Here is a 14,543-nt window from a genome sequence, read left to right as displayed (position 1 = left end):
GCTTCCAGGATTTGCAAATCTTTTTGGGGTGATCCCTTGCAAGACAGTGGTTGTGCACATCTTTCCAGGGATATTTTCGATTAAAAGATGGTCAAAAGGGCATGTTTTCCATAGTTAGTAGGAAAGGCAGCATGGAGATGAACAGGAACAGAAGGGGTCGGGATAGGCATTCTCTAAAAATAAAGAACTGTATAAACCCCACGCCCCCCAGGCAGAGGCCCTGTGAGGCCTATGAAGGCAGCAGTCACTGTCTGTCGAGATTGTTAAGACAGCTCATCGTCGACGATGGGTCCGACCGTTGATCCACCGAAGATGTTCTTGATACAGCGGCGATGGGTGGTTGTAACAAAAGAATAGATAAGAAATTCTAATATTAAACTTTATAATATAAAAGGCACTAGCCAGAAGAACTCTGCCAACTAGCGACCTACTACAATGGCAGGAAAAAAACAATGCAAGGGACCTCGACGTGAAAGGACCATGGGTACAGAAGACATCACAATAGGGATAGCATTACTAACACCCCCCAGTCAACGTCCCTTTTAGAGCTTCGAAAACAAATCATGTAATACTCTGTGACTACCACTGGATGTCGGCCCATGCATAGCATGTGATCTAAGCAGATCCACAAGCCTCAGAAATGTATATGTATATATCCACTTTCAATGCCCTTCATGTGGTGCGCCACGCCAATTTACAGCTGGTGCTCTGTTTAAAGTTAAGGGATAACTTTCAGAATTGCCAACCGGTGTTATGCCAGTTAACACTGCATAGAGTATATTTGCAGCCCACATGGCAGAACTATATATAACAGAGCACTCGATCCAACTGTAACATGCAAAAAACGTTATTAAAGTTAAAAACAGTTCATAGTAAACATATTAAACAGCATGGAATTACAAAACCGCTTGAAAAGTTAAAAGAACACTCATCTGTGCGCCACACGTTCCACCCCTAAGCAGGGACTACCTCAGGTGAAGTTTATCAATCTGTTTAATGCAAACTTTTAATCTATTTCTACATTCTTTCGGGAGGCAATTTGCTTACAAGTCATGTGACTAACTTGACTCGTGTCCCCTTAGTTGTTGAAATAATGGCAGCCATCTTTGACCTGTTACCAATACTTATCCATGTGGATATTTCTATAAAAACATCTTATAGCTCTGTCTACATTAATAGACTCATTGTTATTTGACTCCCGCATTTATATTTGAAATTGTACTTAATTGTACTCTACAATGTAGAGTACACGCTCTCGCGTGTGGCTGCATTATCATAATTTTTACCACAGTAGTATCATCCTGCAAAAATTGCCAAGTATAACTGGTGATGAACACTGGAAGCTATTATACAAAGAGACTGACAACCTCAGAATTAAATTCAAGTACCAATCGCCAAGAAAGAAAAGAGAAAACAGGGGAGAGGCCCCAGGAGTGATGGAACTATACCTTATGAATACTGGAATCCATTACTAAGAGATTTTGAGAAACCCTCCAAATTTACCACAAGTACCAATCCCAGAGAAAGCAGGTGGACAACAAGGGCGAGGTCCAAGAAGTAGTGGTACTACATCTTATGAACACTGGAATATTTTACGAATGGACTTTTGAGAAACCCCTGAAATAAGCACAAGAACCAATCACAAAGAAAGTAAGGGGGAGGCACCAGGAGTGGTGGTGCTACAACTTTATTAAGGGTATACTGAACCCTAGCAGAGTTGAATGGAAAGAACCTGAAGGACTCAAATTAAAAGCAAGAAGTGCAAGATCTCATACAGAAAGACGGTCAGAAGGACATTGAGGATACTGATAGGTCTCACAATCGCCTGGATATCCGATGTAGGACCATGTACTACGAGCTGAAAAAGCTCACGAAGGAGTATTTGTAAACCCAGATAAATATATGGTACAGAGTTGGTTGAATTTCAAGAACTGGTTGCAATTGGAAAAACCCTGAAGTAAAGCCCAGGAAACCCAGCTAAAGGGAAGGTGCTAGATGATATATATATTCCAGCCATCTTCAGTTATTAGTTGAGTGATAGGGTCAGTTAGAAGTAGACTTTGGAATGTGGACTTTTGAGGACAAACACAAGTCTTAGTTTGGTTAGGTAGGGATAATTCCCTTAGCAATAGGAAGAGTTAGGTATTTTGTTATTAGGTCTATAAATAGCTCAAGAAATGTACAAAGTGTGTCCGACTCCTTCCTCTGGTCCCCCACAGTACCCGAAGCAAAAATACACCTTGTGCTTGCATAGTTTTTATTTTAACCCTGCATATCCCATTGTTGGCTTTTAAGTTTAAGTAGCTGCAAGCTCCCAGTTGTAGACTAGCATTTTCTTAAACTTGAAGTGAAGCAGATGTCTAGGCTTTTCAAAGTTAATGAAGAGAATATGAGCGAATTGTGAGAATTTGGATTCTGAAGCTGGAGCCAAATGAGAAATTATTTAAAAAATATGTATTTCTTGTGTGGAAAATATTTGTTTCAAATAACTTTAAATGCCCTGTGACTTTTGGGAGTGGGATTCAATATTTTTTTGAAAGCACTGGAAATATGCCACCATAATTATCACAAAATAAAGACTGAAAACAGGAAACACCAATTATGATTAGGAGGGATAGTTCATGGTCCACCAAATGAGAGCTCCTTCAGATGCAAAATGTAGTTTGGAGGGTATTAGTGACCTAACGGCTGCAAATGAAATGCTAATGATATGTTGAAGGTTTTAAATAATAAAGAATACTTCAGTCAAGAGATCACATGAAATGTAATAGATGAACAAGTTACTTCTTACCTTGTAACGATCTTTCGACGGGATGTTCCTCCGACGTATTCCTCATCTTAGATATCGCCTTCCAGCTCTGCTGGCCTCGGAAATTTTTTTCACTAGAGGGCGCTGCGCGTCGACGTCCTCCGAGTCGATGTCCCTCGACAGCCGCCGTATCGGCACCGACGTCATCCTGGCTATAAAGGCCGCGCGCAGCGCCCGTTGCTCAGTTCCGTTTTGTAGCCCACAATAATGCTTTCTGGACTAAACTAATCACCCTGAAGGAGCGTAAGCTGCAACAACAAGGGAAGTAGAACTGCGGGGATGGATGGGAGGGTCGATGAGGAATATGTCGGAGGAACATCCAGTCGAAAGAACGTTACAAGGTAAGAAGTAACTTGTTCTTCGAAGGGATTGTGTCCTCCGACGTATTCCTCATTTTAGATAGGCTCCCATAGCAGTATTCTATTATTGGAGGAGGGTGTACTGACTTCATGCTGTCTTCTATTGATGAATAGAATGCAGTACAGCCCTTCCAAACCTAGTCTCTTGACTGGAGGAGGAATCCAAGTTGTAAAATCATGTAAGGGTATGGACAGACGACCATGTAGCGGCCGCACAGATGTCTTTAACCGGCACACCTCTTTTGAGGACCAATGAAGCTGCAATACCTCTGGTCGAATGAGCCCTAAGGTTTTGAGGGGGCTCTTTTCCCGCCAGTTTATAACATTCCAGAATGGCTAGAATGATCCATCTGGAAATGGTCTGCTTAGTTATTGGTAACCCCAGCTTGTGACCTGTGTAACCTACAAACAGCTGGTCTGCCTGTCTTATCCTGGCTAGTCTACTGATGTAAAAACTTAAAGCCCTTCTAGGGTCTAGCCTGTGTAACCTCTCTTCCTTTTTCCCCGGGTGAGGAGGAGGATAGAAAGATGGTAGGGTAATCTTCTGAGTGATATGAAATTCAGAAACCACCTTTGGGAGGAAATTAGGCTTCACTTGCAGGACAACTTTGTCTTTGTGAAAGATAGTGTGAGGGGGTTTACAAGAAAGAGCTTGTAATTCGCTCACCCTTCTAGCAGATGTAAGTGCTATTAATAAAACAGTTTTAAGGGTAAGGAATCGTAACAAACAAGAATGGAGTGGTTCGAAAGGTGTGCCCATCAGGAAAGTTAGGACTAAGTTTAAATCCCATAGGGGAACTTGGAATGGTCTTGGGGGATAAACATTGGTTAACCCCTTTAGAAATTGTATTACCAAGGGTAACTTGAAAAAGGATGGTTCTTCCGCAGTGCGCTTAAAGATGGATAGCGCTGCGAGATAGCCCTTAATGGTGCCAACTTGAAGGCCTGAATTTGCCAAATATAGTAGGAAGGACAAAACCATTGGTGTTCCACATGAAAAAGGGTCGATATTCTGTTCTCTACACCAGCTGCAAAATCTGTTCCAACGGCAGCGGTATAAAGACTTTGTTGCTGATCTCCTTGCCGAAAGCAACACCTCCATATCATCATCAGGGAGGTCCCAATCCTTGTACCTCAGCCTTTCAGAAGCCAAGCGTGAAGGTTGAGGGTTTTGATGTCTGGATGGAGAACCTGACCTCCCTTCTGTGAGAGTAGGTTCTCTCTGAGTGGAAGTCGAATTGGAGGGCAGATGGACAAGTCTAGAAGGTCCGGGTACCACGTTCTCCTGGCCCAATCCGGGGCAATTAGGATCATGGTTCTCCGAAATCTTCTCAACCTCCTGATCATTTGAGGAATGACAGGGTCCGGTGGGAACGCGTACAGAAGCGGAAACTCCCAGTCCACTATGAACGCGTCTCCCAGAGCTCCTCTCGGGGGAAATTCCCTTAAGCAGAACAGATCGCACTTCCTGTTGAGGCTGGTGGCGAACAGATCTACCTGAGGGGTTCCCCAAAGGGCGAAGATCTCTTGAAGGACTTCCTGAGCTAGCTCCCACTCGTGGGAGACTGTGCTCTGCCTGCTCAGAGCGTCCGCTGTCAAGTTCTTCTCTCTGGCAAGGTGAACTGCCGATAGAGAGATTCCTTCTTGGATTGCCCAAAACCAGATCTGCATTGCCTCTCTGCACAGGGGCAGTGATCCTACGCCTCCTCTTTTGTTGAGATCGTGCATGGCCACCGAGTTGTCAGTCATTATCAGGACGTTTTTCCCTTGTACAGCTGGCAGGAACGCCTTCAGCGCAAGTCTGATGGCTCTCAGCTCTAACAGGTTGATATCTAGTCTGGACTCCGATGGAGACCAACGACCGCTGATGGTCAAGTCGTTGGCGTGGGCTCCCCACCCCGTGAGTGAGGCATCCGTGACTACTGTTATCTCCGGCCAGGGTTGCCAAAACTGTTCTCCTTTCAGAATGTTCTCCTGACAGGCCCACCACTGAAGGTCTCGAGCGACCCTGTCGGGAACCTGAAGAAGATCTGTAATTCTCCCTGAGAATTGTGACCACTGAGTCCTCAGTGCCCACTGGAGGGATCTCATTCTCAGGCGAGCCTCTGGCACTAGGAAAATGCAGGATGCCATGAGGCCTAGCAACCTCAAAAAGTCAAAGGCTGGGAGACGTTGGGCATGTTTGAACTTGGTAACCATCTGTAGAATATCTTGAGCCCTCACCTCTGGTGGCGAGGCTTTTCCCAGGGAAGTGTCCAGGATCGCTCCTATGAAATGGAGTCTCTGCGATGGTATCATTTGTGACTTCTTTAAATTGAGGGAGAAGCCCAGTCTGTGAAGGGAGTGGCACACGTGATTTAGCTGGATCTGAGCTTGTTCCGAAGAGACAGCCCTGATCAACCAATCGTCCAGGTAGGGGTAGACGTGAATCCCTTCCCTCAGACTTGCCGCCACTACCGACATTAACTTGGTGAAGACCCTCGGGGCGGAGGTCAGCCCAAATGGCAGCACTCGAAATTGATAGTGAGAGTTGCCAATTGCGAACCTCAGGTATTTCCTGTGTTTGAGATGGATAGGCACATGGAAATAAGCGTCCTGAAGGTCCAGAGATACCAACCAGTCCTGGAACTGAAGGGCCTGGAGGATCTGAGAAAGAGTGACCATCTTGAATTTGTCTTTCCTGAGGAATTTGTTCAATTCTCACAAGTCCAAGATGGGTCTCAGTCCTCCGTCTTTCTTTGGAATGAGAAAGTAAGGGGAGCACCAGCCCTTGTTCCTCTCCGCTACAGGTACCGGTTCTATGGCACCTTTCTCTAGCAGGTCCAAAATTTCCTGCAAGAGGAGCGGATCTGGAGCTTTCTGAGAGCTGATCCCGGTGGATGACTCTGAGGTATACGTAGGAAAGGTAGGCAGTAACCTTGGGCAACTGTCTCCAATGCCCAAGCATCTGACGTGATAGCCTGCCATACCACCAGATGTTGAGTCAACCTGCCTCCTACAGGTGTCCTGTGAGGGAAGTCCTCAGAGTGGTTTTGGGGCGGCTGATGCAGATACCAATGGTAAAGCTGCGGCTTTTGAATATCTACCCCGTCCACCTCGGGTAGTTCTTCTTTGTCCCCTTTGAGCCAGTCGTCCTCTACCTCTTCCAAATGCGGAGTAGAAGCGAAAGGACTTGCCCCTCGCAGAGGTTCCTGTGGGACGAAAAGGTGTTTGACGGATTGCAGCGCCTAGGGATTTTGCTGCTGCCTTTGAAGTTTGCAGTTTCTCTAAACTGTCATCCGCCTTTTTCCCGAACAAAGAACCACCATCGAATGGCATGTTCAAGAGCCTGGCTTGCACATCTGGGGCAAAACCAGACTTTCTCAACCAAGCGAATCTCCTGGTTGTTGTACTTGCTGCCATTGCTCTGCTGATACTGTCAGCCGAATCAATGCCCGTCTGGAGGGATTCGCACATAGCGTCTTTACCGTCCTGTATAATATTCAGGAACGCATCCCTTTCTTCTCCCTCCGGGATGCAGTCAGCCGCTGTAAAAGCACACTCCCAAAGTGTAAGGCTGAATCTAGCAAGGGTACAAGTAGCATTAACAGATTTTAACACCATGCTACATGCCGAAAAAACTTTCTTCTCCATAGCATCATATTTTTTATCGTCCCTGTCCTGTGGGACGGTAGGATTAGCCGTCTTGACATCGGTAGAGGATGCTGCCTGTACCACCAGACTTTCTGGGGATGGATGTTTAGACAAAAACTCCGGGTCTGTAGAGGATACCCTGTACTTTGTAGACAGTTTTTTATTTACTGCCGGTACGACATCTGGGGTTTCCCAGTTTGTCATAATCTTCCTCTGAAGAGCTTTATGAAAAGGCACCACAGGATCCTCCTGTGGGCCTTTGTCAAGAATATCCGTGAGGTCATCTTGTTGGAAAGATTGTGAGGGTGCAGACCACCCCATAAACTCTGTGATCCTGGCCATTAAGGCTCTATATAGGGGGTTTCAGCATGTTCCCCCGGGTCTGGCCTAGCAAACTCCACCTCAGGGGAGGTGTCTAACCCACTTGCCTCATGTAAGGAATCATGAAGATCCTTTAACCTGCGTTCTTCAGAGGGAAATTCCTCTCTAATTGGGGTTACAGGTCCCTGCAACTCAAATGTGTCTTCCTGTTCAGACAATTCACCCTCTTCCATAATTGAGGACATAGTTCTCAATTGTTCTGAACTCATAAAGGGTGTAAACCCCATTTCCAAGGCAGAGGGTGCCGAACTTGTCATAATCGGCCTCGAAAGCGTCAATGTCGTCGACGCCGAAGGCTTCGAGCGTGGCGTCGAAAACAAAGGCGGAGGCCTCGAAGACCTCGACAGAATTGGAATTCTGCTCGACAATCTCGAAGCCATCGACGTCGAGGACCTGGGGATAGTCACTGGTGTGTCGTAACCGTGACTTTTCTTGGCCCTTCGACAACGGCGTCGAAGACATCGACCTCGACGGAACCTTCGTCGACGGCGTCGACGGAACCTTCGAGGAAGGTTTGGAGGTCATAGTCCTACTCGAGGGTTCGTGACGCGCTCGAGAGGTTTCCTTCGCCGGGTACTGTGACTCGCGGCGTTTTTGACCTTCGGGTCTTTCGACCAGAGCATCGCTCTCGGCAGTCTTCGAGGGGGTCGAGGCCGCTTTCTCGAAGACTCATCATATTTTTGCGGAATTCCTCCCATTCAGCCCGGGAACTACGTTTCGTGGGGCACGGGATTCTCTTTGGCGAAACAGAGGAAGAGGAAGACGGAGAAGGGGATCTTCGACGTCTCCTCTTCGAGTGCTTCGATCTCAAGGAGTGATGAGACCCACTCGGAGATCTGGAGCGCGAATGGTGACGAGGAGACGAATGTCTCGACTTCGTCGAGGAAGAAGAAGCTTTAAAAGTCTTACCTTTCTCCAGCTTCCCCCTACGCTCCTTCAGGGCCTTAGCTGTCATGGACATACAGTCCTCGCACTCCGAACAATGGTGTTCAGCTCCCAAACACCACAGACAAACTCTGAGGGTCAGTCAGCGACATCTTTTTCCCACAATCTCGGCATTTTTTGAAGCCGGATCGAGGAGTTGTCGGTTCCGACAAAGAAGCCATCGAGTACGGATCGAATAACTCGAGGTAAATAGGTTTAACTCTGACAAAACTGAGCAACGGTATTCCGAGGCACTGAGTAAGCGCGGAAAAACGGAACTGAGCAACGGGCGCTGCGCGCGGCCTTTATAGCCAGGATGACGTCGGCGTCGATACGGCGGCTGTCGAGGGACATCGACTCAGAGGACGTCGACGCGCAGCGCCCTCTAGTGAAAAATGTTTGAGGCCAGCAGAGCTGGAAGGAGATATCCAAGATGAGGAATACGTCAGAGGACACAATCCCTTCGAAATACCCAGATTGAGCACCTCTAAATCCGGTGTATGTATGTAGACCTGGAGGAAAAGTACCATATTCTCCCCCTAGTCAATGTTAGTAGCAGTCCAAGTAGTAAACCAAAGTAGAAACTTACTGTTTTCCCTCCGTGGCTGGTTTTAGCACATACTTGTCGAAGTACAGTCTGACTAGGCGCTCCCTCTCAGGCAGCTGCGGGAGAGCAAAGTTCACAATTTCGTCGATTCGATCATTGATGGCCCAATCAAATTGTTCAGGTTGGTTACTGGCAAGGACAAGCATAAACCTAGAAAGGACAGATGAGAAGAAAAGGAATGTACACTTTGTGCACCGATACAGACATGCATGCAGAATGTATTTCCACCAGACAGTGTTTTGTGTTGTGAGGATACGTTCCTATAGTATTTTAAAAGAACACATTTATTTCTGCACTACACGTCCTTGACGAAGAAGGCCCCTGCTTCCTCGTCCACCTCAACCTCTTTGTAGCCTTTAATACTGTTGACAATGAAGCCAACATCAACATTCTAACAACACTCATGGGTTTTCGATAGAACAGTCCTGCAGTGGGTCGCCTCATACCTTTCCAACAGAGACCAACTTGTCCAGATGGGCCAAATAGAACCCAGCACCAACCAGTAACCTGCAGAGTTCCAAAATGCTCCATCCTGTCCCCTTATCTTCAACCTCAACATGGTACCTCTGGAGCAACTCTTTGCCAACACAGACATCAAGCTACACCATACTGCCAATGACAAACAGTTCTACATAAAGTTTAATTACACAGAAGACATCAGGAGGAACGGAAGCATAGCTCAGGGGCAAGGCATTTGCCTTAGTGGCAAGACAAAACAGAGCAACACAGGTTTGAATCCCTGCTCGGCGCATCGAGACTTGTCTCCGGTATTAAGCACGTTATAAAAGATTAATTAATCCATCAACTCAAGCACCGTCTCCTGCGCCGAAGCCTGGATTTCAAGCCTACAAAGAACAAATTCAATCTCCTAGGAAACCCCAAGTTCAGAATTAGTTGACAAGAAGCTCAAAAACGTCATGTTGAAACTCTCACTAAGTGCAATATCCCTCCGGTTTACTACGGACTGTGACCTCCTATATATATATATATATATATATATATATATATATATATATATATATATATATATATATATATACACATATACACACACACACACACACACACACCCCCTCACCCCCCCCCCCCACCCCCCCCACCCCCAGCCAGCCAGCCAGCAGGACATCAGCTTGCACTCCTCAGCAATGTCAAGCCTTTCATCCCTGCCCCGAGTTTTAGAGCAGTTGTTTAAGCCCTGGTCATCTCCCATCTGGATGGTGGCAATGCCCTTCTGATGCCACCATGGCCCCCCTGAAAGATGGACAGTATGCTGCAGCACATCACAGGACTAAAACAATTCGACCACATCTCCCCCCCCCCCCACACCCCACTCCCGACCCCATTCTAAAGGGGCTGCACTGGCTAGGTGTTCAAGCATGCATCATGTTCCAGACTGCCTGCAGCAACAGCATGCAGTTTCAGCTAAATATCACTCTACGTGGCTGAGAAATTCACCATCTACAGAGTCCAGCATAAAACCAAAAGCAACAACATCGCCAAGCTGGAAGCAAAGAACTGCAAGAGGTGGAATAAAACAGAAACTGACCTTTTCCTGTTATGCACCCAGTCTCTGGAACACATAACCAATGGCTCCCCTCCATTATACACTTTAGGAAGGACCCTACTTTTCAAAGAACTCTGGCCAAACATTGATTGCTCCACTCAACCCTTTCTGCCCCTTTGAAGTTCTTCCTATCCCCTGGTTCCTTCACCAATCTCAGCTCCTCTGCATTCTACTTGTAACCCCTCTGTGCATCCCCTTTGTACATGGATTAATTGCTTCCCATCTAAGTTTAAGCTTTATAAATTCCATACATACACATGCATTGTGCTTCCCAGTGAACTGTGCTACGTGTTTGTCTCATGGATAAAGGGCGAGTTTGTGCATTACCTTCATAAACAACTGGGTGTTTTGTTTTGCAGATGAGACAACTAAAGGGCAAAGAAAAAAAGAAAAAGAAACTACAAGTGTGGCTAATGGGTGGTTTTTCACTTGAAATGTGCATGATAGTATTACAGTTCTTTGACACTGTGAGCTTAAGAGGCCAAAGTCACTAAGGCCTGGGCTGGAATGCTTCTTAGGATAACATTTTCACAAGACAAAAGAAGCCCATCATATGTTGTGGAAAAAGAGGAAAAGAATAGTTCAGAACATGTAACTCAGATAATGACTACTGCACTCCTATGCCAGAGTCAACTTTTCCCCATGCTTCTGGGATGTTGACCAGGGGAATAGGATTCAGAGCAGCAACATTTTTAGTGGGGGTTGGTGGGCATGTGCGGCAGGGTTCGTAGAACACGTTACTTAACTCTTGGTAATGTTCTTTCTGATGGATGTTCCTCACACTGATATACCCTACCCCAGCGCAGCTGTTCTCCGGAAACTTCTCAGCCACCGGTGGGAGAAGCACAGCTCCACATCGTCTCCATCCAGCGCCTTGACGCTCCCTGCACGGGACAAGAAGTCAGGGGCAGTATATATAGCGGCGAATCTCTCCGTGCCCTCAGTTGCGCATTTTTTCCCTAGCACTCAAACTGAGGGACTGTAAAACTGATGGTGCACTAGCTTTTTGCAAAGAGTGGCAGGCAGGGAGGGTGTTAAGGAATCTGTAGGAGGAACCATCCATCAGAAAGAAAATTACAGAGAAGTAATGTGTTCTTCAAATGGATTCTTTCCTCCCATGAATTCTCCATCTATGACAGACTTCCAAATAAGTACATAAACCTGGAGGAGGGAGGAACCGAGAACCCCCACCTAAACCAGAAACTCTGGGACAGGAGGAATGAGTTGAGGCTCAGAAAAATGCTATTCAGCTCTAAAATAAGTATGTGGAGAAGCCTTTCTATGGCATTCACACGCCATGAGTGAGGAGTTTTACAGTTCTTCCTCCAACCTGAGAGGGAGGAATCAGATCTTTGAGGTACAGGAGGAGAAAAAGGACCCCCCCCCCCTTTTCCCCCAGCCTGAAACCCCCCTACCCCCTTAGCCAGTCCATCCACCATAGCCCCCAGCATATGCAGAGAAGTCTTGAGAACCAGGCCAATAAACTGGATCCTCTGATATGGAAGAAAGGTAGACTTCTCCACATTGATAGAGAAACACAAGTCATGAAGGGTGTTGTACACAACCAAGAGTATTGAGAAATTCTACTCCCACGATGAGGCCCTGAAACAATCGTCAAGATAGAGTTTAATGTGGATTTCCGGAAATAAAAGGTGACCTACCACAACCCAGAGCACCTTCATGAACATTCTGCTCTGGGTGCCGCATTCGGGCCGAATGGAAGACACCTGGACTGGTAGTGTTGGCTGTCCAGAGTAAACATCAGGAACTGGGAGTGCTCCTTTTTGATGAGGATGTGGAAATAAGTATCCTGAAGATCCACTGATGTTTGTCAGTTCCCTATGTGAAGAGCCTCCAATAGGTGAGCTAGAGTTGTCAAGTGAAAGTTCTCTAAGGGAAAAAACCACTGACTTCTGAGGGGTTTCAAATTAGTAGAACATCCCCAAAGTTTGTTCAACATTGAAGTATCAGGAGTAGAAAACTAAACCTCCATCGTCCTCCAGAACGAACTATCGATTTGAGACAGAGAACATTTTGAATCTCCTGTGTGGGGACCGGATTAGACATTTGGACCTTCAGCAGAGAGGATGGTTGTAAAGGAAAGTTATATATATTTAAAGTTATACCCTCTTTGTGATGCTCACAAGTTGTGGTAAAAGGAGGAATGCCACTCTCCCTCTGCGTGCACCAAGTTTGGCCTGGAGGTCCGTGGCAGAGTCCATGGAGCGCTGGGAGTCCTGCTGAAGCCGGAAGGAGCCAGCCCCAACAGTGGCGCCCCCAGAAATTTTTCATCGGGGTGGCTTGGCCGGCATAGGAGTTGCATAGGGGTGGCCTGGCCCGTTGCAGGCAAAGTAGCATTCATTGTGCGTGTGCGGGGTGGGGGGACCAGCATTTTTATAAGGGTGTCCATTGCCACCCCTTGGCTACCGCTTGGTGGTGCTTCGGCCCAACAAATGAAGAGCAGCCACCAAAGGAAAGGAACAGCGCCGGACACAGACGCCGGCATCCAGTGCCTGAAGGGGCACTGGATAACAAGAGGGTGAGGTCTGCCGAGCCACGATGCCAGAGGGGAAATGAAAGAGGAAAAGTTTCCAGAGTATCCCAAGGAGCATCACTCATATGACAAAGGCGGGCAGAGAGAATTCGAACCTCAGAGAGGGGTAAACACGGTGAAAGCCCTAGGCAGGATAAGAGACCAAACCCTGAGGCAGGGTAAAGTCCAAGGCTGGCTGGGGGAAGTCAGACCCCAGAGCAGGGTAAACATGCTGAAAACCAAGGTGGACTACAAGCAACCAAGCCACAGGACAGGGTACAGTATCTAAACGCGGGCTAAGAGTAGTCGAACCCCAGGGCGGGTTCGAAAAATAAGAACCAAGCCGGACTGAGGAAAACCAAACCCCGGGTCGGGGTGAGACAGTGGAGCACAGAAGGAAGGCTAAACGAAACCCAAGAGCAGGAGACAGAATGCCAAACCCAAGGTGGATAAAGAGTTCCCCAAAAGCCTAGTTGGGGTGGATAGCCAGAGACCCGGATCAGAGGTCAACAAGTAAGATACATTCAATATATTGGAGGTAAACTTTACAGTCTAAGAGGCATTGAGAATGAAAGCATAAACTGTGCAGAATAGCAGAAGCACTAGTAAACAAGCTTTAGCAAAGACGACCGGGGTCAGTGGGCGTCAGAAACCACCTAACATTCAGTTAAGTGGGTCAAGGCCCAAATTAACAAATTACTTACCTATCTGGAATGTTCTTTCTGATGGATGTTCCTACAACGGATTACTCATCTATGATATATCTCCTAGTGCCAGCTGCTCTTTGGAAAGTTTTTCTACTGTCAGAGGGCACAGCACAGCTCTGCGTCGGTTCAGCCTGACGCCTCTACCCACCAGATAGGACGTTGGAGCCAAAATATATAAAAGCGCTCCGCGCCATGTCCTCAGTTCCCTTTTCCCCTAGCACTCCGATGCTGAGGGACCGCAGAACTAAGGTGTACTAGCTTAGCCAAGAGGGGAAGTAGAGAGGGCGATGAGGAATCTGTGGGAGGAACGTCCATCAGAAAGAACATTAAAGAGAGGTAAGTAAATTGTTATTTTATGCTGCAGAGCCGAGGTGCCGTCCAGGTCTCTGGTGGAGTGAGCCAGACACCCTCAGGGACCTTCTTGCCGGCCAGATCACAGCATTCCCAGATACAGAGAATGATCCATTGAGACAGGGCTGTTTTCATAACAAACCTACCTGTTTGGGAACCTGCGTAACCAATGGAAAGCTTGTCATCAGTCCTGTTCTCACATGTCCGAGAGCCTTAAAACGTGAGGGCTCACAAGAGATCCAACAGATGGAAACGTTCCTCTGCATTGGAAGGGTGAGGCGGACGAAAGTAGTATGGTAGATAAATCTTTTGAGAGAGATGCAAATCTGAGACCAGCTTCGGAAGGAAGGAAAGTCTAGTTCTCAACGTCGCCTTCTCCTTGGAGAAAACCAAGTAGGGAGGATTAACAGACAAAGCCTGTAGCTCACTCACCCATCTAGTGGAAGCAATGATTTTCTTGGTTGCCATCGCAAGTGTGAGTAGTCTTAAAGAACAACAATGAAGGGGCTCAAACGGTGCGCTGAGTAAAAACGTCAACACTAAGTTTAAATCCCACGCCAGAACAAGAAATGGACATGGGAGAAACATACTGAAAAACCCTCTTTGGAATTCAATAACTGGGTATCATGAACAAGGAGACCTGCTCTGGGGGCCTCTCGAAGACAGAAATGGTTT

At 46.9% G+C, this 14,543-nt stretch overlaps 1 protein-coding gene across 1 annotated transcript in view; it reads right to left on the bottom strand.

The window, feature by feature from the left end:
- The window catches only part of LOC138472127 (ATPase family AAA domain-containing protein 3-A), a 672,103-nt gene that overhangs the window by 164,027 nt on the left and 493,533 nt on the right, over positions 1-14,543 (bottom strand). Inside the window, exon 14 of the mRNA XM_069610129.1 lies at positions 8,696-8,863. Within this exon, the coding sequence (XP_069466230.1) occupies positions 8,696-8,863 (168 nt within the window). The remainder of the gene's footprint in view (positions 1-8,695; positions 8,864-14,543) is intronic.

This window comes from Ambystoma mexicanum, chromosome 8, assembly GCF_040938575.1.
Source record: "Ambystoma mexicanum isolate Mex_15411 chromosome 8, UKY_AmexF1_1, whole genome shotgun sequence".
In the NCBI taxonomy this organism is placed as follows: domain Eukaryota; kingdom Metazoa; phylum Chordata; class Amphibia; order Caudata; family Ambystomatidae; genus Ambystoma; species Ambystoma mexicanum.
Note: the sequence above shows the minus strand (reverse complement) of the source record. Positions and strands in the feature narration are given on the sequence as shown.